Genomic DNA, 27,641 nt, shown 5'->3' on the forward strand with positions numbered 1-27,641 from the left:
ATGCCCAGCCAACTGCAGTTTCAACCAAAGCAGCAGGGACCAGAGCAGGACCCCTTCACTCTCCCTGGTCCCTAAGAAACCACTGCAAAGCTTGCCCACCTGTCCCGCCAGATCCTGCTCCCAAGTCCCAAGGATCTTTTTGTTGAAACAAACCCCTCCAGTCCTCCTAGGGTGGCCCCAGAGACAGCCTCGGCCCCTGCCCTGCAGCTGCACACACCTGGCCATGGCAAATACAGTACCTTGCATACCTGAGGGTCCGAAGTCCTGCCGAGTGAGGAAGACGACGTGATCGTGGTGCTCTGCATGGCCAGGGTCCTGGCGCTGCTGAGAGTGGGCCCAGCGACACACCTGCTCCAGGCTGCGAGAGGGGTTCCCACGCTCGATCAGGCTCAGCGACTGTGGGGCCAGAGAGCAGGATGGTTGGTCAGATCCCACAGACCACAACGAGGCTCCCATCAGCAGGGGACACCGAGGCCAGACTGATAGCAGTGCCTTCCCCACGGTCACTGATTCTGGCTGCCGCAGGCACATAGTCCCACCCTGCTTTGGGGAACGTTCCTTGTGCCAAGCCCGTGTCAGGACCCCTATCTGCTGAGAACTGATGGTCTCTAATCCCTCGACAGTCAGGTGCTGTTCTGAGCCTTTCCTCCCTACATTCATTGTCACTTAATTTTCACAGTAGCCTTTAGAGGAAAACTGTTTTTACTCCCAAATGCAGGAGAACAAGCAACAGAGCCTGGGGCCCAACCCTCGCAGGGCTTATCTTGGTCACTGTCGCCTCTCCAAGCCCCACTTTCCCCATCGATTCAAGGAGTGGGACCTCCAGGTATAGGGACCAAGGATTGTCCATTTATCTCACTGGAGGGAAATTGTAAGTCCCACTTATCAACCCCAGATGCCTCTGCCACTGAGACCTCATGGTCTCTGGGCTCTGATTCTGGAAATAAAATGTTTCCTAGACACTGCTCCCCCTTCCCAACACCCTAGCCTGTCTGATGCTCTTGCCTCACACTCCATCTCCCTCCCAATTCTGCCTGCTGACAAAGAAGTTTACCTGTCGGTAGCCAACCATGATCAAGCGGACAAGGGCGATGTTTATGTGGACCCCCAGGGACTCATCGTGGTAAATCTCATCCACCTGCAAGAAGAGATGAGTGTATGGTGTTGGGAAAAGCCAGTGTTTGTTAAAGGCCCACTGAATGCCAGGTACCTGACATGTTATACTACTTCATCCTGATCATGGCCTTATCCAGCAGGCATTTCCACCCTCAGATGAAGAAACTGAAGCAGAGGGAGGCAAGAGTAGCCGCCCAAGGACACACAGCTAATGAGCTGCAGAGCTGGGATTCAAATCCTGGCTGGCTGTATTCTAACACTGAGCTCTCTCCATAAAGCCAAAGTGGGAAGTGACCTGTTCTCAAACCCAGCAACTCAGACTCTCATCTTTTTATATCTCTGAAGAGTCCTTTCAGAAATGCCACTTAGCTCAGGTCACTCATCCTCACAGCCTTGTTTACCTTTCTCGTGACCCCTGGCATCATCTGTTTGCTCTGAAATACCTGGGCACTCCTCTAGAGCAAATCCAGAGGGAAAGTGCTCCAGGGCCTTGGACCAGAAGCTTTAGCATCACTTGGAGCTCATTAAAAATGCAATCTTGGGCCCACCTTCTGAATCAGAGTCAGAGCTGGAACGAGCTCCCCAGTGATTCTCAGGGGAATCACTGATTTTCAGGCATTGTCAAGTGTGAGAAGAGAAGCAGTGCATTGGATTACTCCCTTATCCCACAGGCTCAGGGACCTGTGGGGCAGTCCTGGCACAGTTCATCAAAGAACACAGCCCCCATCCACTCGCCTGTTCAGGAAGTCCTGGAACCATGTCCATGACAGATGGACACCACCTCAGCTTGTCCATCTTCAAGGACAGGCAGCTCACCCGCTCCTAAATTTGTCCATCTCCTGAGTGGTCCCACTAGACCACTCCAGCTTTTTTGTTTTAAATAACTTTTATTCCTGGATATAAAATATTTCACTCTAAAAGCTTTGAAAAGCAACTACCCTCCCCCTAAAAAAAAAAGGAAAAGCAAAAAGTCAGAGGTGATCAGAGATGGAATAGTAACGTGAAGGTCACCTCCTCCCATGTACATCAAAAATACATCTACATGTGGAACGATCCTCACAGAATATCTACCAACGTTGGCAGAAGATTCCCAGCCTCTGAAGAGCAAGACAGTCTCATGGAACTGGGCAGGACAAAAAAGAAAGAAAAAAAAAACAAAAAACTGAGGAAGGAAGCAGAACTGGACCTGTGCCCCCTGGAGGAAGCTATTAAAGAGGGAAGTTTCCTGCACCTGGGAAGTCCCCTCACCAGCAGGGAAGTCAGCTGGGACAGAGGGGAAGCTTTGGAGCCTTGGAAGAGAATGTAGCAACTGGTTTGAAGCAGCTAGAATGGAAAGAAACCTGTACATACGGTCAGTACCATCACTCTGCACTCCCCAGCCTGAGATACGTGGCCACCAGTGTGGACAGGGCCTGGGTGCAGAAGCTTAGGCTTTGGAGATCGGACCTGGGGAGGGGCCTGAGGTGGACTATGAGCAAAGGGGCTAGAGTTTGGTGTGAACCCATCTGAGGGTTTATGCAGAGGAGGCCTGGGCTGCCTTAGAGACCAGGTGCCACTGTATGGGCAGTGCACAAGAAGAGGGGCAACACTCACCATTATAGCCTTTTTCCCTACATGCGCTCTCAGATGGCAGGACATTACCTACAGGAGCTCCAGGCGTGCGTGTGAGCTGCCATTATTGCTCCCCTCCACTCCTAGACTTCAGGTACAGTCACATGCCTCTACCATCCTACCCAACACCTTGCCCCAGGCTTCAGGAGCTGTCTCGAGCTACTGCTTTCATCCTCCAGGCTCCAGAAGTGGTCACAGACTCCCTCTGCTCCCATGGCGTGCTCCAGGGGTGCATGTGAGCCGCCACTGCCACAGAGAACCCCATGACCAGGCACCAACTGCTACATCTGCACATCCCCATCAAGGAGATAATGGCCAGCGCACACTGAGGAAAGAGGCGACAGGCATCCCTACTAAAAACAACCCTTGCACCAAAAACAGTAAACCCACACAAGCTACACAGGGATGTTCCCACATATAAACGCCCCTCTAAGACCACAGTAGATAATTGTTTCTCCTAAACTTGCAGAATAAGAGAAATATAAGCAAGATGAAGACGCAGAAGAACCATTCCCAGCTAGACCAAGATAATTCCCCTGAAAGAACAAACAATAAAACAGATCTCTTGAGTCTAATAAACATTGATTTCAAAAAAGGAGATACTGAATGAATTAAGAAAGGCTACTGACAGAAATTCAGAGTACTGTAAATAGGAACTAGAAACTACAGAGAGGAACCAAGAAAAATAAAGCTCATTTGCTGAGATGAAAGTGAACTAAAGGCAATGAGTAGCAGAATAAATAATGCAGAATAACAAATAACTGAGCTAGAAGACAGAATGATGGAAATCACCCAATAAGGACAGTAGACAGAAAGCAAAATGAAAAAAAATGAAAGCAATATAAAACAACTATGAGATAAAATAAAACATGCCAACTGATACATAATTTGGATTCTAAAAGGGTAAGAAAGACAAAAGGGGATTAAAAATGTGCTTGAAGAAATTATGGCTGAAAACCTGCAAACCAAAAGACAGAAACAGATATCCAGGTATAGGAAGCACAGAGGGTCCCAAATAAGGTAAACCCAAACATACCCATACAAAGATATAATAAAAACGGAGAAAGTCAAAGAGGATTCTAAATGCAGCAAGAGAAAAGCATAGAGTTAATTACAAGGGAATTCCCACAAAGCTATCGCTTGATTTTTCTACAGAAATATTGCAGACCAGAAGGGAGAGGCAAGATATATGCAAAGTCCTGAAAGGGAAAAAAATCTGCAATCTATAATACTCTACCCAACAATATTATCATTTAGAATAGGAGAAAATTTTTCTCAGATAAGCAAAAACTAAAAGAATATAGCAACACTAAACTTATTCCAAAGGAAATATTAATAAGTCTTCTCTAAATAGAAAAGAAGTAAGAATATACAGGAAAGATGGGACTTCCCTGGTGGTCCAGTGGCTAAGACTCCATGTTCCCAAAGCAGGGAACCTGGGTTCAATCCCTTGTCAGGGAACTAGATCCCATATGCTGCAACTAAGTCCCAGTGCAGCCAAATAAATAAGTAAATAAATATTTCTTTTTTTAAAAAAGAATATATAGGAAAGAGAAAATCACAATTGGAAGGCAAATCACCTAAATAAGACAGTACACAGATTTAAAAAAGAAAAAAATTTCTGTGGAAGCAATGATAACCACAATTAACAGCAAAAGGATGAACATGAAGATGTAAAAAAGGTCATCAAAATCATAAAATGTGGGGGAGGAGAGTTAGAAATGTTGATTTTTTTCATTTCTTAGAATGTGTTTAAGCCTATAAGATTAGCAGTCTCAGGCAAGTAGACATAGGATGGAGTTTATATAAGAAAAGGGTAACCACAAATAAAAAACATGCAATAGACTCACAAAAACTAAAAGGAAGAGAACATAAGTATAATACAAAAGAAAATCAACAACCCACAAAAGGAAAAACAAACAAACAAAGGGATAGACAAGAAATATAAAATCAACAGGAAAACAAGACTTAAATGGCAATAAATACATATCTATTAATTCAAATGTCAATGGACTAAATGCTCCAGTCAAAAAATACAGACTGACAGACTGGATAAAAAAACAAGCGCTACAATATGCTACCCACAAGAGACCTCACTCAGGGCAAAGGACACACATAGATTGAAAGTGAAGGGATAGAAAAACGTATTTTTTGCAAACAGAAAATAAAAGAAAGTGGGGGTCACAATAGTCATATCAGACAAAATAGACTCTAAAGCACAGACTATAAAGAAGGGCAGTATATAATAATAAAAGAATCAATACAAGGAGAGGATCTTACACTGGTCAACATATACGCACTTAACATCCAAGCTTGTAAATGTGTAAAACAAATAGAAACAGACCTAAATGGCCAAATGTGTGAAACAAATACTAACAGGCATAAATGGAAAAAAAAGACAAGAATACAAAAACAGTAGGAGACTCTAACACCCCATTCACATCAATGGACAGATCTTCTAGACAAAAAATCAGTAAGACAGCACATGTCCTAAATGATACAATAAAACACACTTAATGGATATTTTCAGGATATTACATTCCAAAAAAAGCACAGAATACAGATTCTTTTCAAGTGCATATGGAACAATCTCTAGGATTGACCATATAAAAGGACACAAAACAAGCCTCAACAAATTTAAGGATATAGAAGTTATCTCAGGCATCTCTTCTGACCACAATGGCATGAAACTAGAAATCAATCACAGAAAAAAAAAGTGAGGAAAAAACAATTATATGGAGACTAAACAATATGCTACTAAAAAAAACAATGGGTCAACGATGAAGTCAAGGAGGAAATTTTAAAATATCTTGAGACAAAGAACAAGGAAAACACAACCACACAAAATCTGTGGTATGCAGCGAAAGCAGTTCTAGATGGAAGTTCATAGTGATATAAGCTTTCCTCAAAAGAACGAGAAAAACCTCAAATAAACAAGCTAATCTACCACTTATAAGAATTAGAAAAAGCAGAACAAACGAACCCTGAAGTCAGGAGAAAGGAGGAGTAATAAAGGTCAGAGAGGAAACAGAGAGAAAGGAAAACAATCAAACCAAGAGGCAGTTCTTTGAAAGGATAAACAAGATTGACAAACCTCTGACCAGACTCATCAAGAAGAAAAGAGAGAACTCAAATAAACAAAAAAGAAATGAAACAGGAAACTAACAACCAATCTTGCAGAAACACACAAAAAACCATATGAGAATACTATACACAATTATATGTCAACAAATTCAATAACCCAGAAGAAATGGACAAGTATCTAGAAACATACAGCCCACCAAAATTGAATCAAGAAGAAATACATAATTTTAAAAGACCAATCACTAGAGGTGAAATAGAATTTTAAAACTCTCTACAAACAAAAGTCCAGGACCAGATGGCTTCAAGGCAAATTATACCAAACATTCAAAGAAAAATCTATACTGATCCTTCTCAAACTCTTCCCAAAAAGTTGAGGAGGAGAGAAAACTCCCAAAAACATTCTATGAAGCAACCACCGCTATGATATCAAAACCACAAAAGACACCACCACAGAATTAAATTATGGGCCGGTATCATTGATGAATATAGATGCAAAAATTCTCAACAAAATATTAATATGCTGAATCCAGCAACACAAAAAAAATCATATACTACAAGCAAGCGGGATTCATCATCCCAAGTTCACAAGGATGGTTCCATATATACATATTAATCAATGTGTTATACCACTTAAACAATAGACAAAAACCACATGATCATCTCAATAAACACAGAAAAAGCACTAGACAAACCACTCATGATAAACATCCTTACCAAAATGGGTACAGAGGGAATCTCTCTACATAGAAAAAACTATTTATGATGAACCCCCAGTGAAAAGCTGATACTCTTTCTACTAAAATTTGGAACAAGGTAAGGATGCCCACTCTCACCTCTTCCACTCAACATAGTATTAGAAGTCCTATCCACATTTACAAGAAAAGAAAAATAAATAAAAGATATCCAAATTGGAAGGCAAGAGGTAAAACTGTCATTACATGCAGATGACATGATTCTATATACTCTTAAGACTCCACACAAAAGCTACTAAAATTGATAACTGAATTCAGTAAGGTAGCAAGAGACAAGATTAACATACAGAAACTGGCTGCATTTCTTTACATTAATAATTAAATATCAGAAAGGGAATGTAAAAAAAACCCAATGACTTCCAAAATCACACCCCCCCAAAATAAAATATTTAGGAATAAATCTGACCAAGGAGGTGAAATAATTATATGCTGAGAACTCTAAATCATTAACAAAGGAAACTGAAGATGATTCAAAGAAATGGGAAGATACAAAATACTCTTGGATTGAAGTAATTAATATTGTTAAAATGGCCACACTACCCAATGCAAACTACAGATTCCATGCAATCCTTATTAAACTACCTATGACATTTTTCATAGAACTAGAACAAATAATCCAAATTAAACTTACATGGAACCATAAAAGACCCGAAATTGCCAAAGTAATCCAAAAGATAAAGAGCAAAACAGGAGACAAAACCCTCCCAGACATCAGATAATACTATAGATCTATAGTAATCAAAACAGCATGGTATTGGCACAAAAGAGACACACAGATCAGTGAAACAGAATTGAGATCCCAGAAACAAACCCACATACCTCCTGTCAATTAATAACAAAGGAGGGTCCTAATCAAGCTTACAAGCTTTTTCACAGCAAAGTATACTATTAAAAAAAGAAAAGAAAAGACAACCCACAGAATAGGAGAAAATATTTGTAAACAATGAGATTGACAAAGGCTTAATTTTCAAAATATACAAACAACTTATACAACTCAACAAAAAAACTATTTTAAAAAAATGGACAGAAGACCTAAACAGACATTTCTCCAAAGAAAAAATACAAATAACACACACATGAAAAGATGCTCAACACTGCTAATTATTAGAGAAATGCAAATCAAAACTACAACGAGGTACCACCTCACAATAGTCAAAATGCCCATCAATAAAAAGTCTACAAATAACACATGGTGGAGAGGATGTGGTGAAAAGGGAACCCTCCTACACTGTTGGTTGGAATGTAAGTTGGTACAGCCACTATGAAAACAGCATGGAGGTCTTCCAGAAAACTAAAAATAGAATGACCACATGATACAGCAATCATTTCACTCCTGGGCATATATCTGGACAAAACTATAATCCCAAAGATACATGCACCACACTATGTCCATAGCAACACTAATCGCAATAGCCAAGACATAGAAACAATCTAAATGTCCATCAACAGATGAATGGATAAAGAAGATGTGGTACACACACACACACACACACACACACGTGCGCGCGTGCACACACATAATGGAATACTACTCAGCCATTAAAAATGAAATAATGCCATGTGCAGCAACATGGATGGATCTGGAGATTATCATTTTAAATTAAGTCAGACAATGACAAATACCATATGATATCACTTACATGTGGAGTCTAAAATATAACACATATGAACTAATCTATGAAACAGAAACAGACTCAGACACTTAAAGAACTGGTAGGTTGGTGTTAGTAGATATAGTTCAGTTCAGTTCAGTCGCTCAGTCGTGTCCAACTCTGTGAGACCCCATGAATCGGAGCACGCCAGGCCTCCCTGTCCATCACCATCTCCCGGAGTTCACTCAGATTCACGTCCATCGAGTCAGTGATGCCATCCAGCCATCTCATCCTCGGTCGTCCCCTTCTCCTCCTGCCCCCAATCCCTCCCAGCATCAGAGTCTTTTCCAATGAGTCAACTCTTCGCATGAGGTGGCCAAAGTACTGGAGTATCAGCTTTAACATCATTCCTTCCAAAGAAATCCCAGGGCTGATCTCCTTCAGAATGGATTGGTTGGATCTCCTTGCAGTCCAAGGGACTCTCAAGAGTCTTCTCCAACACCACACTTCAAAAGCATCAATTCTTCATTGCTCAGCCTTCTTCACAGTCCAACTCTCACATCCATACATGACCACTGGAAAAACCATAGCCTTGACTAGACGGACCTTAGTCAGCAAAGTAATGTCTCTGCTTTTGAATATGCTCTCTAGGTTGGTCATAACTTTTCTTCCAAGGAGTAAGCGTCTTTTAACTTCATGGCTGCAATCACCATCTGCAGTGATTTTGGAGCCCCAAAAAATAAAGTCTGACACTGTTTCCACTGTTTCCCCATCTATTTCCCATGAAGTGATGGGACTGGATGCCATGATCTTCGTTTTCTGAATGTTGAGCTTGAAGCCAACTTTTTCACTCTCCTCTTTCACTTTCATCAAGAGGCTTTTTAGTTCCTCTTCACTTTCTGCCATAAGGGTGGTGTCATCTGCATATCTGAGGTTATTGATATTTCTCCCGGCAATCTTGATTCCAGCTTGTGTTTCTTCCAGTCCAGCATTTCTCATGATGTACTCTGCATATAAGTTAAATATACAGCCTTGATGTACTCCTTTTCCTATTCGGAACAAGTCTGTTGTTCCATGTCCAGTTCTAACTGTTGCTTCCTGACCTGCATACAGATTTCTCAAGAGGCAGGTCAGGTGGTCTGGTATTCCCATCTCTTTCAGAATTTTCCAGTTTATTGTGATCCACACAGTCAAAGGCTTTGGCATAGTCAATAAAGCAGAAATAGATGTTTTTCTGGAATTCTCTTGGTTTTTCCATGATCCAGCGGATATTGGCAATTAGATCTCTGGTTCCTCTGCTTTTTCTAAAACCAGCTTGAACATCAGGAAGTTCGCGGTTCACGTATTGCTGAAGCCTGGCTTGGAGAATTTTGAGCATTACTTTACTAGCATGTGAGATGAGTGTGATTGTGCAGTAGTTTGAGCATTCTTTGGCATTGCCTTTCTTTGGGATTGGAATGAAAACTGACCTTTTCCAGTCCTGTGGCCACTGCTGAGTTTTCCAAATTTGCTGGCATATTGAATGCAGCACTATCACAGCATCATCTTTCAGGATTTGAAATAGCTCAACTTGAATTCCATCACCTCCACTAGCTTTGTTCATAGTGATGCTTTCTAAGGCCCACTTGACTTCACATTCCAGGATGTCTGGCTCTAGATGAGTAATCACACCATCGTGATTATCTGGATTGTGAAGATATTTTTTGTCTAGTTCTTCTGTGTATTCTTGCCACCTCTTCTTAATATCTTCTGCTTCTGTTAGGTCCATACCATTTCTGTCCTTTATCGAGCCCATCTTTGCATGAAATGTTCCCTTGGTATCTCTAATTTTCTTGAAGAGATCTCTAGTCTTTCCCATTCTGTTGTTTTCCTCTATTTCTTTGCATTGATTGCTGAAGAAGGCTTTCTTATCTCTTCTTGCTATTCTTTGGAACTCTGCATTCAGACGCTTATATCTTTCCTTTTCTCCTTTGCTTTTCGCTTCTCTTCTTTTCACAGCTATTTGTAAGGCCTCCCCAGACAGCCATCTTGCTTTTTTGCATTTCCTTTCCATGGGGATGGTCTTGATCCCTGTTCTCCTGTACAAGGTCACGAACCTCATTCCATAGTTCATCAGGCACTCTATCTATCAGATCTAGGCCCTTAAATCTATTTCTCACTTCCACTGTATAATCATAAGGGATTTGATTTAGGTCATACCTGAATGGTCTAGCGGTTTTCCCTACTTTCTTCAATTTCAGTCTGAATTTGGCAATAAGGAGTTCGTGATCTGAGCCACAGTCAGCCCCTGGTCTTGTTTTTGTTGACTGTCTAGAGCTTCTCCATCTTTGGCTGCAAAGAATATAGTCAATCTGATTTCGGTGTTGACCATCTGGTGATGTCCATGTGTAGAGTCTTCTCTTTGTTGTTGGAAGAGGGTGTTTGCTGTGACCAGTGCATTTTCTTGGCAAAACTCTATTAGTCTTTGCCCTGCTTCATTCTGCATTCCAAGGCCAAATTTGCCTGTTACTCCAGGTGTTTCTTGACTTCCTACTTTTGCATTCCAGTCCCCTATAATGAAAAGGACATCTTTTTTGGGTGTTAGTTCTAAAAGGTCTTGTAGGTCTTCATAGAACCGTTCAACTTCAGCTTCTTCAGCATTACTCGTTGGGGCCTAGATTTGGATTACTGTGATATTGAATGGTTTGCCTTGGAAACGAACAGAGATCATTCTGTCGTTTTTGAGATTGCATCCAAGTACTGCATTTTGGACTCTTTTGTTGACCATGATGGCTTGTAGATATAAGCTATTATATATGGAATGATAGACAAGATCCTACTGTATAGCACAGAGAAATATATTTAATATCCTATGATAAATCATAATAGAGAATATTTTAAAGAAGAATATATATATATATATTTGTGTGTGTGTGTATAACTGAACCACTTTGCCATACAGCAGAAATACAACACTGTAAATCAACTATACTTCAATTAAAAAAAGAAGCTCCCAAGTTATAAAAAATAAGAAAAAATAGTTAAGTCTATTAATATCAACCAAATATATAAGAAGTACCATTAACACAGCTTCCTGCCACACATGGGTATGCATGTATGTCTTTACAAAATTAGAATAGTACTGAATATACTTCTTGCAATTTTCTTATTTCACAAAACATCATTCTGTGGATGTAAAAGCACTACCTCTAATGCCTACATGTGATGAGCCATCACTTATGTAACTACTCCCTAGAAGAAGCGGCTTATCCAGGAGGAGAAATGATGTGTTCACTGAGTCAGTGTCAGTACCCAGCAGTGCAGCTACCAGGAGTCAGAGTCCTGGGTTTAATCCCCAGCACTGCCCCTTAGCAGCTGGGTGGCCTGGGGCATGTCAGGTGACTCCTTCAGTTCACCTCAGTTGCTCAGTCGTGTCTGACTCTTTGCAACGCCATGAATCGCAGCATGCCAGGCCTCCCTATCCATCACAAACTCCCGGAGTTCACTCAAACTCATGTCCATCAAGTCGGTGATGCCATCCAGCTACCTCATCCTCTGTTGTCCCCTTATCCTCCTGCCTCCAATCTCTCCTAGCATCAGGGTCTTTTCCAATGAGTCAACTCTTCACATGGGGTGGCCAAAGTATTGGAGTTTCAGCTTTAACATCAGTCCTTCCAATGAACACCCAGGACTGATCTCCTTTAGGATGTACTGGTTGGATCTCCTTGCAGTCCAAGCGACTCTCAAGAGTCTTCTCCAACACCACAGTTCAAAAGCATCAGTTCTTCAGTGCTCAGCTTTCTTTATCAGTCCAACTCTCACATCCATACATGACCACAGGAAAAACCATAGCCTTGACTAGATGGACCTTTGTTGGCAAAGTAAGAATCTCTCTTTCTGTAGAATGGGGACCATAATGGCTGTCATGGGGCTGGCATGTGGATGCTCATGCCAACTCAATCTCTGGGGATGATGAGTGAGCACCACAGGCAGAGAGGCCTATGGGTATGGTCAGTGATGGAGCAGAAGTGGAACCTAGCCTCTGACTCTTGCCAGCACGGCTTCCTGGGAGTGAGGACGGAGATTTGTGCCTGACCCTGTTCTCACCACTTTACCCCACCATGCCCTTCAGCTCATGAGCAAAGGAACCAGCCTAAAATCCACAAAGGGATTGCTGTCCAGCAGATGGAGGAGTAAAGGCATGGCCAACCCTACACATGAGAGTCCCACGGGGATGGGAAGGTCCGGGCGGGGACCAGAGATCTGTTCCTGCACTGACGCACCCCTCCTGGGCCAGGAAGGACAGAGCCTGTGAGCACAGAGCTGCAGCGCAGAAGCCCAGGCACCACGGAGCCCCAGCCCACTCTCCCAACCATAAATGCGTGGACTCCAGAGGGGCCAGCATCAGGCTTCCCGCCTGCCTGGCACCCATGTCGGGACCCAATTAGGACCAGAGATAGGGCCTGCTGCAGGACAGCAAGCCCCCCAACCCCCAGCACACATAACAGTGGACAGTGCGATGGGCGGGGGGACCTCCCTCCACCCTCCTCCCTTCTCTGGCAGGAGCAGAGACATCATGGGAGCCAAGTGCTCAAATGCATAAACAAACAGATGACATTCTTTTCCACTGCCTGCCCATGACTCATCCTAGGAGACCATGAACATGTATTCTACCTCACAGGATTCCAACCTGAGGACTCTGATGACTCACTGAAATGATATTCAAGTAGCAGTAGGATGATACAAAGAACCCCAACATTTCAGCCCCTCCAACACTGCTACAGGGCCTTCCCACCACACAAGGGCATGGCTGGTGTCTCAGACCCCACTGATGTGCGCTGTAAGAATACAGCCAAGGATGGGGTGATAAGCAACGCACGCTCCACACAACCACATCTGCACACCTTGTATACACATGTAAATCCACCAGTGACCCCAGGACAGGGAAAGAGCAACTAAGATCCCGCATGCTTCATGCATCATGGCCAAAGGAAAAGAAAACTAGAGTACCCAGGCCACTACCTTCCTGCCCTCCTCTCTCTCCAAAGTGGACCAGGCAGAGTGCTGCCAGAATCGTGCCACGTGACTCATTTGTGTCCCTCACTCAGCAGGCCAAGCTCACAGATCAAAGGCTGCAGTGAGCCCTGCTCTAACACTGCATCTCCAGGCTGGCACGCTGAGAGAGAGGGGGCTGCTGTTCTCTGTGCAGGAGGGAGAATGAGAGCCAAGTGTTTGATACAGGTGGGAGGTTGAATGGCACTTGCTGACACAAACTCCCAGTCCCAGGTTACTGTCCTAAATGCAAACACAGAGCAAGCAGGAAGGGACATGCCATCTGGAGAGACCCCCTCAGTGCTCTGGAATAATCTGGACACTAAAGGGACAGACAGGTGTACCAAATCCTTGGCGCAGACCCCTCATCATCCTCCCCAGGGGTCAGGAGAGAGGAAGACAGTGAGTGTGGGAAGGAGAGGTCAGACAGGTCTTACCGTAGGAGCCAGAATGATCCTTGACTGAGAAGGTCATCAACTCTTCACAGGAGATGGGCAGAGGCTTGATGTAGGGGCAGGGAAGTCAGGAACTGCATGAAGCCACCGTGAGTCCCGAAGTTATTGGCAATCAAGGTAACTGAGGCCACCTCCACATGACGGGGTTTCTTCCTAGCCCGTCAAGGCACTCTTGGCCCTTAGAAAGTTCCCCGTGCCATGAGACCCACTCAGTCTTCCCGGCACCTCCCCCACTGGCCTCAAGTCTCCCTCTTGAGTGCATCGGCTCCACTCCTGGGGACAGACAGTGACCACAGTCTCTCAGGAATTTCCCTCCAAGCTCACATCAGTCAAAGAGAATGTCTTACAGGCAGCAAGAGAGAAAGAAGACAAGTCACTCACCAAGGAAGGACCACTGTGTTGGGAGTAGGTTTTCAACAGTAACAAGGGAGACCCTGAAGTAACACCATCAAAGCACCAAGAAACCATCAACCTAGGATCCTGGACCCAGCAAACCATCTTCTAAGAACCATGATGAAATGAAGACATTAGCAAGTAAAAGAAAACTGAGACAGGCTCATGGACCCCACTAAAGGATCCATAGGAAAGGACGATGGAAAATGAACCCCGTCTCCGAAGACAGCGTAAGTACAAGACTGGATGAAGAGTTCTGAGGCTGTGATAGGTGCATGGTTCAGCAATGAGAGACAGTCTGATCATTTCTTAGATTAAGTAAGGATAATGAAAAGAAAGCAGCTAAATTTTCTCTCTTATCCCCCCTTCCAAAAGTAGGGTTGGCCTTGCCATTTCAGGTCCCCCAGTCCAACTGTCTCTGGGGCTCTGGCTCATCTATACACATCCCTCTTGGCCCTTGAGTGGGACCTCAATGGCTTTGATTCAGCTGGAGCTACGCTGACACTCTGCACAGGATAAGGAGGTGGCTGGACATGACTGCCACGCTCAGCAGAACTGCAGAGGCTGCCAGGCACATGGGTTCCACCCACAGCCCTGAGCTGGTGCTGGAGCCCCAGAGAGAGGGTGAGGCTGCCTGAGTGGCCCAGGACCCAGCCTTCTGGCACACACACAGGGCTGCTCCCCAGCAGGCTCTGGCCTGGCTGTGCACTCAAGGCCTGGCTCTGTCAGCCTCTGCCCCTCACGACTGCTTCTCAAATGCCAGAGGTGAGGCCAACGAGCCAGCTCAGGGGAGATCAGGAATTGCTTCCCGTGGTTGTATACACAAGCATGATTGCTCCAAGACACACCCATGGAGCAGAAAACAACACTGTACCTGGTCTCCCTGCTCCCCACACCTGGGCCAAATTCAAGGTCTTCTGCCAAGACTCTCCCAGGTTAGAGTTCCACATAACATATTGGTCTGGGATGGCCATTGGTTGTGTACCAGAAAAACAAGGAAAGGTCAAGACTCTTTCTGATCAAGGGGAGACAAAACCACAGGAGGGAGACAATGGCTAGAGAGCACTAGGGTTGGAGGGCAACTCTGGTCACTCAACACATACAATGTATCAGGCATCATGCTGAGGGCACTCTTCCAGGGGCAGGAATTATTCTTGTTTCACGTGTGAGAAATCCAAGGCTCCAAGAGGTTAAGTAAGTAACTTGCCCAAGGTCACCCAGCTAGAAAGTGGGAGGGCTGGGATCAAATCTTTGTGGCTCTTAGCCACTATACACAGTGGCTATCCAGAACCAGTTTCAGTGGCAGGCTGGCTGGGGTGGTGGTGAAGATGAAGGGAGGGGGTTTCTATGTCCAGTGAACAGTCAGAGATTGTTATAAAAACCCTTTCTCTGCTCTCCTGTTAACCCTGCATGGCCAGGCCTCCCAAGGGCCTTGTAGTCAAGCCCAGGGAGCAGGAAGAAGGGAAGGAGGGTCTATTGGATGGGAGCTCTGCCTGAAGGCAGGGTCAGACTCAGGGTGCCTATGGCAGAAATGCCCATGTTTCAGCCCACGGTTGGATGGGGTGAGCTAAGCCCTGGGGAGCCCATGTGAGTAGGCCTTCCCTTCTGGATCAAGCTGGCAGCTGGCAGCCTTCCCTTCTGGACCAAGCTAAGATGGGCTTCTCCTTCTTCCTTCCAGCAGAGACGGTTCCTGGCCAACCTCACTCCTAGGGACCATTGCTTCTGAGGGGCTACAGAGCACAGTGCCCACCTACTGCCGGGCAGCTAGGTCCAGCAGGGCTCCACAGGGAGGGGCAATGTGGAAAAAGCCAGTCCCTAGAGTCTCAGGGCCGCCCTGTGCTCAAACAGAAGAGGGCACACACTGCCACCCAAGGGCTGACACAGCCCATACTTCCCAGCATCATCTCCACAAACCCTCCCAGTAACCTGCCTGGAAAGAAGTCATAACCCTTCTTTCCTTTTAAATCAATATACTTCAAACTTTAGAACAGCTTCAGATTTTCAGAAAAGCAGCATGGAGAGTTCAGAGTTCCCTGTGATTAATATCCGCCATGACTAAGACACATTTGTCACAATGCACGAACCAATACTGACACACTCTGTGTGTGTGTGCGATAGTCGTTCAGTCGTGTCCAACTCTTTGTGACCCCATGGACTGTACTCCACCAGGCTCCTCTGTCCATGGGATTTTCCAAGCAAGAATACTGGAGTGGGTTGCCATTCTCTTCTCCAGTGGATCTTTCTAACCCAGGGATCGAACCCAGGTCTCCTACATTGCAGGCAGATTCTTTACCGCCTGAGCTACCAGGGAATTACTTACTAACATCCATATTTTTTTCAATGTTCCTAATTTAGGGGTGTTGTCCCTTTTTTGGGCTCCAGGATCCCATCCAGGTCAGCACATTGCATTTAGTCATTTTAGCTCCTTCTCGGACAGCAAGGAGATCAAACCAGTCAATCCTAAAGGAAACCAACCCTGAATATTCATTGGAAGGACTGATGCTGACGTTCCAATACTTTGGCCACCAGATGGGAAGAGTCAACTCATTGGAAAAGACCCTGATGCTGGGAAAGATTGAAGGCAAGAGGAGAAGGGGATGACAGAGGATGAGATGGCTGGATGGCATCACCAACTCAATAGACATGAGTTTGGGCAAACTCTGGGAGATGGTGACAGACAGGGAAACCTGGCATACTGCGGTCCATGGGGTGGCAGAGCTGGACGTGATTTGGCCACTGAACAACGACAATTAACATCTTCTTTGGCTGCTCCAGGCTGTTTCTCCTTTCGGATGTCCCTCAGACTTTCCTGGTTTTTGATGGCCTAAATGGTTTCTAGGAATATTGGTTAACTATTTGACAGCCACTCCTTCAATTTGGGTATGTATGATGTTCTTTTCGTGGTTAGACTGAGGATATGGATTCAGGAAAGAAGACCACAGAGGTGAGCGCCCTCGTCACATTATGTCACAAGTACACGCAATGGGACCTGCCTGGTGGTCCAGGGGTTAAGACTCCGTGCTTCCACTGCAGGGGGCACAGGTTCAGTCCTGGTGGGGGAACTAAGATATACCACATGCCACGTGGCATGGCAAAAAAAAAAAAAAAAAGAATGTGTACTACAAACATGACATCACTGTGGATGTGGACCTTGACCATCTGCAGAGAAGCTGCTTGCCTGCTTTGCAGAGTCACTACCTCCCCCGCCACTCAGTCCGGCTTCCATACTCTGCTCTTCAGAAGGAAGTCACTATGCACCATCCACACTTGAGGAGCAGGGAGTTAAAATCCACCTCCTCGAGGGCAGAGGATCTATGCCAGTTATTTGAAATTCCTCTGCAGAGATTTGTTTCTTCTTCTCCATTTATTTATATATTCAATCATTCATTTATCAGTATGGACTTGTGGATATTTATTTTATACTCTGGGTTGTAATTCAACACCTCATTGCTTATTTTATTGCTGGAATTGTCCTAGCTTTAGCCATCAGGAGCTCTTTCTCTTGGCTCCTGTCCTTTTAACACATGCCCATCATTTTTGGCTTGGGGGTCTTGAGGGGTACTTCCTTACTTTCTGGTATTACAAGATGCTCATCTTGGGTATTCTCTGCCCTAATTCTAGAGTCAGCCATTCCTCCAAGGTGCTCCAAGGAACAAGGTATGTTATCCATGTTCTCATGGCCAGAAAAGCAAGCCCAAAGTGATGGAGGCACTTGTCTATGGGCAGCAACCGTAGACAACACACAACTGTAGCAACCACAGTTGAAATTCAAGGCCAGCCCCCGCTCATGTGCCTACCCAGGCCCCTCAGTGCCTCTGAACCTGAAGAAACGCAAGCAGCATTGCTTAAAGGCAGGGGAATAGTGACAGTAACACTTCTGGCCCTTTCTCAATCCTGGGCCCTGGGGCCAGCCCTACTGTCCCTCAAGCTCTAACCTTTCTAGCAAAAGGGCATGTGGTAACTTGCATGAGGCTAGGATGCTTGTCCGCCCTGTTTATGGCAGTAGAAGGCCAAATGGCAGTTCTGGTGTATTGCTACTGCCTGTTCTAGCAAGAGTCTCTTGTTATTCCTGGTGGCTTCATAGGATACTGCAATCCATCAACATTTCAGATAATGAACTATTCAGAGACTATCTGAGGAAGGTATGTGAACCATAGTTGTCTGAAAACTTGCTTTGCCACCTTCCGGTAGGATCAAGAAAACACCATGTGGATTCATCTCTGGGCTTTCTATTTTGTTCCATTGATCTATATTTCTGTCTTTGTGCCAGTACCATACTGTCTTGATGACTGTGGCTTTGTAGTAGAGCCTGAAGTCAGGCAGGTTGATTCCTCCAGTTCCATTCTTCTTTCTCAAGATTGCTTTGGCTATTCGAGGTTTTTTGTTTATCCATACAAATTGTTAGACTATTTGTTCTAGTTCTATGAAAAATACCGTTGGTAGCTTGATAGGGATTGCATTGAATCTATAGATTGCTTTGGGTAGTATACTCATTTTCACTGTATTGAATCTTCCAATCCATGAGTATGGTATATTTCTCCATCTATTTGTGTCATCTCTGATTTCTTTCATCAGTGTTTTATAGTTTTCTATATATAGGTCTTTTGTTTCTTTAGGTAGATATATTCCCAAGTTTTATTCTTTTTGTTGCAATGGTGAATGGAATTGTTTCCTTAATTTCTCTGTTTTCTCATTTTTAGTGTATAGGAATGCAAGGGATTTCTGTGTGTTAATTTTATATCCTGCAACTTTACTATATTGATTGATCAGCTCTAGTAATTTTCTGGTGGTGTCTTTAGGGTTTTCTATGTAGAGGATCATGTCATCTGCAAACAGTGAGAGTTTTACTTCTTTTCCAATCTGGATTCCTTTTATTTCTTTTTCTTCTCTAATTGCTGTGGCTAAAAGTTCCAAAACTATGCTGAATAGTAGTGGTGAGAGTGGGCACCCTTGTCTTGTTCCTGACTTTAGGGGAAATGCTTTCAATTTTTCACCACTGAGGATAATGTTTGCTGTGGGTTTAGCATATATGGCTTTTATTATGTTGAAGTATATTCCTTCTATGCCTGCATTCTGGAGGGTTTTTATCATAAATGGATGTTGAATTGTGTCAAAGGCTTTCTCTGCATCTATTGAGATAATCATATGATTTTTATCTTTCAATTTGATAATGTGGTGTATCACATTAACAAATCACATTGATTGATTTGCGAATATTGAAGAATCCTGCATCCCTGGGATAAAGCCCACTTGGTCATGATGTATGATCTTTGTAGTATGTTGTTGGATTCTGTTTGCTAGAAGTTTGTTGAGGATTTCTGCATCTATGTTCATCAGTGATACTGCCCTATAGTTTTCTCTTTCTGTAGCATCTTTGTCTGGTTTTGGTATTAGGGTGATGGCAGCCTCATAGAATGAGTTTGGCAGTTTACCTTCCTCTGCAATTTCCTGGAAGTTTGAGTAGGATAGGTGTTAGCTCTTCTCTAAGTTTTTGGTAGAATTCATCTGTGAACCCAGATAAATTCACGTACCTATAGACACCTTATCTTTGACAAAGGAGGCAAGAATATACATTGGAGAAAAAAACAATCTCTTTAACAAGTGGTGCTGGGAAAACTGGTCAACCACTTGTAAAAGAATGAAACTAGAACACTTTCTAACACCATACACAAAAATAAACTTAAAATGGATTAAAGATCTAAACGTAAGACCAGAAACTATAAAACTCCTACAATAGGCAAAACACTCTCTGACATAAATCTCTGCATGATCCTCTATGACCCACCTCACAGAGTAATGGAAGTAAAAGCAAAAATAAACAAATGGCACCTAATTAAACTTAAAAGCTTTTGCACAATGAAGAAAACTATAAGCAAGGTGAAAAGACAGCCTTCAGAATGGGAGAAAATAATAGCAAATGAAGTAACTGACAAAGAACTAATCTCAAAAATATACAAGCAGCTCATGCAGCTCGATACCAGAAAAATAAACGACCCAATCAAAAAATGGGCCAAAGATCTAAACAGAGATTTCTCCAAAGAAGATATACAGATGGTTAACAAACACATGAAAAGACGCTCAACATCACTCATTATCAGAGAAATTCAAATCAAAACCACAATGAGGTACCATTTCACACCAGTCAAAATGGCTGCTATCCAAAAATCTACAAGCAATAAATGCTGGAGAGGGTGTGGAGAAAAGGGAACCCTCCTACACTGTTGGTGGGAATGCAAACTAGTACAACCACAGTGTGGAGATTCCTTAAAAAACTGGAAATATAACTGCCATATGACCCAGCAATCCCACTGCTGGGCATACACACCAAGGAAAGCAGAATTGAAACAGACACATGTATCCCAATGTTCATCACAGCACCGTTTATAATAGCCAGGACATGGAAGCAACCTAGATGTCCATCAGCAGACGAATGGATAAGAAAGCTGTGGTACATATACACAATAGAGTATTACTCAGCCATTAAAAAGAATACATTTGAATCAGTTCTAATGAGGTGGATGAAACTGGAACCTTTTATACAGAGTGAAGTAAGTCAGAAAGAAAAACACCAATACAGTATATTAATGCATATATATGGAATTTAGAAAGATGGTAACAATGACCTTATATGCGAGACAGCAAAAGAGATACAGAGATAAAGAACAGACTTTTGGACTCTGTGGGAGAAGGTGAGGGTAGGATAATTTGAGAGAATAGCATTGAAACATGTATATTACCATATGTGAAATAGATTGCCAGTCCAGGTTCGATGCATGAGACAGGGCACTCAGGGCTGGTACACTGAGTCGACCCTGAGGGATGGGATGGGATGGAGAGGGAGGTGGAAGGGGGGTTCAGGATAGGTGGAGACATGTACACTCATGGCTGATTAGTGTCGATGTATGGCAAAAGCCACTACAATATTTTAAAGTAATTAGCTTCCAATTTAAATAAATAATTTAAATTTTTAAAAAACACACTTGAAGCTTGAAGAACGGGTGTTGGTGCCTTGGATGACATCGCAGAGGAAGAGTGGAGTGCTTCTCCCTCATCAGCAGTGCTCCTGACGGCCCAGGGGACGATACTGTGCTGAAAAGCACAGATTTTGATGACCGTACACTGAAAGTGACTTGGACAAGTAATACTCTAAATGTGAGGAAGTTATGGGAATACTTGACTTCCCCATATTGTCACATCTATGTACGTACAAGAGTAATGTATGATCAAGGGGACTTCCCTGGTGGTCCAGTGGCTAAGACTCCGTGATCCCAATATAGGGGGTCAGGTTCAATCTCTGGTCAGGGAAGTAGATTCCACATGCTGCAACTAAGAGCTCCCATACCGTAGGCCACAAGATCCCACGTGCCATATGAAGACAGACGATCTCAGTGCCACAATGAGGACACAGTACAGCCAGGTAAATACTCAAATTATTAAAAAATGAGTAACATATGATCAAAACCTACGGCTAAATAAGGGTAAAGAGCTCTTCCAATAAGTACAAATACAAATGCCAAGTGATAAGAAAGCATTGTGTCTGTGTATCGTGTGTTAGTTGCTCAGTCATGTCCGACTTTGTGACCCCATGGACTGTAGCCCACCAGGCTCCTCTGTCCATGGAAATCTCCAGACAATAATATTGGAGTAGGTTTCCATGCCCTTCTCCAGGGGATCTTCCCAAGCCAGGGATCGAACCCAAGTCTTCCGCATTGCAGGCAGACTCTTTACCATCTGAGCCACCCAGGAAACCCAAGAAAGCATTATATCAGAATTTAATTAGTAGTATTTTCCCTCTTCCTCAAGTTCATAAAATAACAGACGACCTGACAATTGATGGGGTCTTTGATTTCATCAAATATGGTAATAGGGATGTGTTTACACAGATGTCTAAACTCATCTGTGTGTGCACATGTGCATGCATCCATGTCACACACATAGACGTGGGCACATGTATATGCACGTGTGTAAACACTTGTACTGTACACGTGCCTGCATGCATACACGTGTATGTATGCCAGTGATACACTGCTGCCCACAGCCTGAGGTCCCTGTTCTCCCCCAGCCCTCAGACACTGACTCACTCAGGCAGGAGCCAGAGCTGGGCCCTGCTGTGCCCTGGGCTAGCACTGAGACCTCACAGGGGAGTCACGCTGACTCATATGCCATGTTGGCAGGCCCTGCCTTCGAGGTCACCAGTGAGATCTCAGAGGTGGAAGGTGGGAGGAGGGTGCTTAATCTCCTGTTCCTTTCTCAGCTGCTCTATCCCCACCCCACAAGTTCATGATCACGGGCTCATATGGACTACAACAAGCCTGCACTTTAAGCTACCGTCTAACCAGCACACCTCTTCAGGTGCAGCTATCCCTGGGGTTCCCAGTGCCTCCTGGACCCAGCCATTCAGGCCACTTCATGCCTAAGCTGTTTGTGCAGACTGATTCCAGAGTGCCTAGAGCCTGGCCTCCCAGCCCAACAGAGGCCCTGTTATGAGTCCACAATACTCAGCATTCCTCTCCCATGACTTATCTCCAAAATGCCTTATCTCCATTTTGGCCTTGGTTGGCCTGCCTGTGAGTGAAGAGGGGCCGTGAGGGGTCCTGGAAAGAGCTACACTCTGGGTGTGTGGAGGCCTGAGGACGGAAGGTGAGGCAGGAGTCAAGTGTTTGGAACAGCGCCTGGTGCACAGCATGGGCTCAAGCAACAGCATCTGCTACTTAGTTTAAAATGGCTACCTCCCACTTTGGGGGCTGAGAAGCGGCCTAGGAGATCACCCCAGAATCAGGATTTCAGGAGTCTGGCCTCCAGAGTGTCCCATACTTGCAAAGGAGAAGCTGGACACGATGAGAGCCCTTGGTGAGCTGTCAGGCTCTCTTCACACAGGAGCAGTCCTCTTCATTACCACGTCTCTCCTGCCAGGAATGCCTGCCAGAAATTACAGCACTGGGCCTCTGGCGGGCGCTGTTTACCCAGTGGACTTCTTGTGTGGGGCAACTAGAGATCATAATAACCCCCCCCTTTTTTTTTTTCGCTTGCACCACGTGGCTTATGGGACCTTAGCTCCCTGACCAGAGATCGAACCCAGGTCCTCGGCAGTGAAAGTGTAAGCCCTAAACCACTGGACCACCAGGGAACTCCAGATTTATACTGTAAGGCTGGTGGGGGGGGGGCGGAGGGGAGGGGGTCACACGTGGTCACTAAGGTCACTCTGATGCTGACGATTCTCTCTTGTGGGGCATCCTGTGCACTGGAGGGTGTTTGGCAGCATCCCCGAGCCCCTCCCATCAGATGCCAGGAACACCCCACCTGCTCCAGCTGTGACATTCAAAACATTTCTCCAAACCCTCCCAAGTGTCCCCTGGGATGCAAAATTGCCTCCAGTCAAGAACCACTATCTTAAAGTGAATGAATTTTTGCTTTGTGGGGAAGTGGTCTCCGAGTGCTGTCCAAGCACTGGGAAGCTCCTCGGGGAGAGACAAAAGAAGGGGAAGGACATAAAGCGAGGGAGGAGGGGGATTTGCATCCTCCCAGTGAGCAGGGAGGTTGAGCTGCTCACATACCCTTGAAGGGAAGAGGTCTGGTAGAGCAACACTCTGTCAGCAGGAAAGAGGTCTTTGTATTGTTCTGAACCAGCTGGTATGATGAATATCTAATACAGTTAGGGACAACAGAAAGCCATGCTCCTGGGTGAGGCACCTAGATCTAGGTCTGAGAGCCAAACCTCCAGGATCTAGAAGGGGTGCCAAGCTTCTCCAAGCAGGGCATCTGAGAGGCCTTGGTGCTCTGCATCTTTGTAGTAAGAGCCGAGTGGGGCAGGTAGGGATCGAGGTGGGCAGGGGGCCTCTCACCCAGACAGGGGGGATGCCAAGAGGGGTCCGGCCACAGACTGGCTTGGGGAGGACTGATGAAAGGGCCTCTCTGCCTTCTCACCTCCCTCTGCTCTGGCTCCAGGCCTGAGGAGTATCTCTGAAACTCATATCCACATGATTCTTCATCCCAGAGAGGATTTGGTGCATCACCCCAGGCAATGAGAGGGTACCTGACTGCACCAGCCAGTCCAGCCACAGCCAGGAGTCAAGATCAAGAATGTCTCACAGTGAAGCTCATGATCCTGACCCTGCCAGGGAGACCCATCTCAGGAAGCGGCTCCTTCTGCACAGGGGCAGCGTGCTTCCCACCTCCAGAGCTGGGAGCCCAGCAACCCTCCCACCTCAAGTCCTGCCTCAGCAGCAGTGGGACAAAAGAGCTAACTTTGGAATCAGACAGTGAAGAGTCTGAATCCCAGTGTTGCCATTTGTCACTCAGCTTCTGAGACCTGCAGAACATCACTTGCACAAGGCATCAGTGAGGAGGCGAGGAGCCTGCCCGTCAAGTCCTCAGCCCTGCGTCTGACATGCGGTAGGAACCGGAATGACACTGTGATATTTGAGATACTTGCAATAGCCTGGAGTCCTGGAGTCCTGGTTCTTTCTGCTGCCCCATCACAGCCTCAGCTGGCCTCTGGCATCCATCTGTCCCTGTCATATATCCACCTGTGTGCCGCCATCAGGCACTATTCTTCATGCATTCTCTCCATCTGAGAGTCCATGCTACTGCCTGATGGACCATCCTGCCAGAGCTACCCTCCCGAGAGTTCTCTGCAGGCATTTGCCACCTCCCCTTCACACTGCTGCCACCATTCTTGGCCTGCACACTCTTCATCTTACCAGACCTCTCCCTGCCAAGGCGGGCTCAGCACCAAATGCCTCCAGATAGCCTTCCTGTTTCCAGAAGTCCACAGGGACACCATCTACTTCTGCACTGCCCTCAAAGGTCCCCTAGGACACGAGTCCATATGTAATACTATGTACACACCAGACACTCACTAAATGCTGAAAACTGCCCCTTACATTTCAAGTGGTTCCCTTGGTCAAACAAATCCTAAGAAAGAAAAACAGAGCTGAAAGAAATCAGGCTCCTTGACTTCAGACTATACTACAAAGCTACAGTAATCAAAACAGTATGGTACTGGCACAAAAAGAGAAATATAGATCAATGGAACAGGCTAGAAAACCCACGCATTTGTGGTCAATTAAGGAGGCAAGAATACACAATGGAGAAAAGATAGTCTATCCAATAAGCAGTGTTGGGAAAACCAGACAGATACATGTAAAAGAATAAAATTAGAACATTCTCTAGCACCATACATATAAATTCAAAATGGATCAAAGACCTAAATGTAAGGCCAGACACTATAAACCTCTTAAGAGGAAAACACTCTTTGACATAAATTACATCAATATCTTTTTGATCCACCTTCTACAGAAGTGAAAGTAAAAATAAACAAATGGGACCTAATTAAATTTAAAAGCTTTTGCACAACAAAGGAAAACATAAACAAAGTAAAAAGACAACACCCAGAATGGGAGAAAATATTTGCAAACACACCAACTGACAAGAGATTAATCTCCAAAATACACAAACAGCACATGCAGCTCCATGTGGGCAGCTCTAATGGGGAGAAGATCTAAACAGACATCTCTCAGGAGAAGCAGAGACATCACTTTGTTGACAAAGATCCACATGGTCAAAGCTAGGGTTTTTCCAGGAGTCATGTACGGATGTGAGAGTTGGACCATAAAGAAGGCTGAGCACCAAAGAATAGATGTTTCTGAATGGTGGTGCTGGAGAAGACTCTTGAGAGTCCCTTGGACTGCAAGGACATCAAACCAGTCCATCCTAAAGGAAATCAACTCTGAATATTCTTTGGAAGGACTGATGCTGAAGCTGAAGCTCCAACACTTTGGCCACCTGATGCGAAGAGCTGATTGGAAAAGATCCTGATGCTGGGAAAGACTGAAGACAGAAGGAGAAAGGGACAACAGAGGACAAGATGGTTGAATGGCATCACCGACTCAACAGACATGAGGCTGAGCAAACTCCGAGAGAGTAGGATAGGGAACCTGGCATGCTGCGGTCCATGGGGTCGCAAAGAGTCAGACATGACCAAGTGACTAAACAACAAGAAAGGAATTCCCTGGCAGCTCAGTAGTTAGGACTACATGCTTCCACTCAAGGGACATGGGCTCCCTCCCTGGTTAGAGAATTAAGATCCCACAAGCCCTGTGGTGTGGCCAAAATATATAAGCAGATATTTCTCCAAGGAAGACATAAAGATCGCCAAAAAACCACATGAAAAGATGTCACACCATCACTAATTATCAGAGAAATACAAACCAAAACTACAAGGTGTTATCACCTCACACAGGTCAGAATGGCCATCATCAAAAAGTCTATAAACAATAAAGGCTGGAGAGGGTAGGAATGTAATTTTATATAACCACTATGGAGAACAGTGTGGAGGTTCCCTAAACAATTAAAAATAGAACTATCGTATGATCCAGCCATCCCACTCTTGGGTGTATATCCAGAGAAAACCATAATTCAAAAAGATACATGCACCTCAATGTTCATTGCAGCACCATCTACAATAGCCAAGACATGGAAGCAACCTAGACATCCATCAACAGAGAAATGGATGAAGATGTGGTAACTATATACAAAGGAATGTTACTCGGTCACAAAAAAGAATGAAATAATGCTATTTGCAGCAACATGGATGGACCTAGGGATTATCATACTAGGTCAGACAGAAAAGGAAAATATAGAGAAAATATCACCTGATATCACTCATACATCAAATCTAATTAAAAATGATATACACGAACTTATTCACAAAATAGGAACAGACTCACAGATTTTGAAAACAAATTTATGGTTACCAAAGGGGAAACATCGGGGGCTAGGGTGGGATAAATTAGGAACTTGGAATTAAACAAACATACTTTACTATATAACAAAAGAGATAACCAACAAGGACCTACTGTATAGCACATGGAACTCTACTCAATATTCTGTAGTAATCTATATAGGAAAAGAACCTGAAGAAGAGTGAATATATTGGGAGCGTCCCAAGTGGCTCAGTGGTAAAGAATCCACCTGCCAATGCAGGAGACGAGGGTTTGATCCTTGGGTCAGGAAGAACCCCCGGAGAAGGAAATGGCAACCCTCTCCAGTACTCTTGCCTGAGAAATCCCATGGACAGAGGAGCCTGGGAGACTACAATCCATGCGGTCACAAAAGAGTCGGACGGAACTCAGTGACGGAACAACAACGGATAACTGAGTCACTATGCCGACACCTAAAACTAACACAACATTGTAAATCAACTATATTCTAATAAAATGTTTTAAACATGATCCCTTGTCCTGAGATTTAAGAAGCCTTAAGGAAACATCCTCTACACAGATGGGTAAACCGAGGCACAGAGAAAGCCAAGTCCATCCAGGGCACAGCAGAATGTGAGGGAAGGCTGAGGAGTTGTTGCCCAACATCTGAAGCTCTATGAATATTTATGGTACATCCCCAGGTTAACACAAAAGAAAAGTGAGAAGCAAGAAGCCCCTGAGAGCCGCAGTGACTGGGACCTGATCAGATCATTCTGAGTTCCACAAAGGGCTCTGCCCCTCCCATCCACCCTGGGAACCGTATCTCTTCTCTCTGATCCCGCCAGGCCACCCCTGGCCCCAGAAACCAGGATCAGAAATGGTCACAGGCAGGCAGGTGCCGTGAGG

The 27,641-nt window shown here is 44.6% G+C and overlaps 1 protein-coding gene across 4 annotated transcripts in view; it reads right to left on the reverse strand.

The window, feature by feature from the left end:
• Positions 1–27,641, reverse strand: part of ADAMTS14 (ADAM metallopeptidase with thrombospondin type 1 motif 14) — a 97,640-nt gene that overhangs the window by 31,386 nt on the left and 38,613 nt on the right. For 2 of the 4 annotated variants that reach the window (XM_018042583.1, XM_018042582.1), the window contains exons 5-6: positions 1,055–1,138; positions 249–396 (exon numbers count right to left, since the gene is read on the reverse strand). In XM_018042583.1, the coding sequence (XP_017898072.1) occupies positions 249–396; positions 1,055–1,138 (232 nt within the window). Of the gene's footprint in view, positions 1–239; positions 397–1,054; positions 1,139–27,641 lie in introns of all 4 variants that reach the window. The other 2 variants (XM_018042581.1, XM_018042580.1) reach the window with 1 other exon arrangement.

This window comes from Capra hircus, chromosome 28 (assembly GCF_001704415.2).
Source record: "Capra hircus breed San Clemente chromosome 28, ASM170441v1, whole genome shotgun sequence".
NCBI lineage: Eukaryota > Metazoa > Chordata > Mammalia > Artiodactyla > Bovidae > Capra > Capra hircus.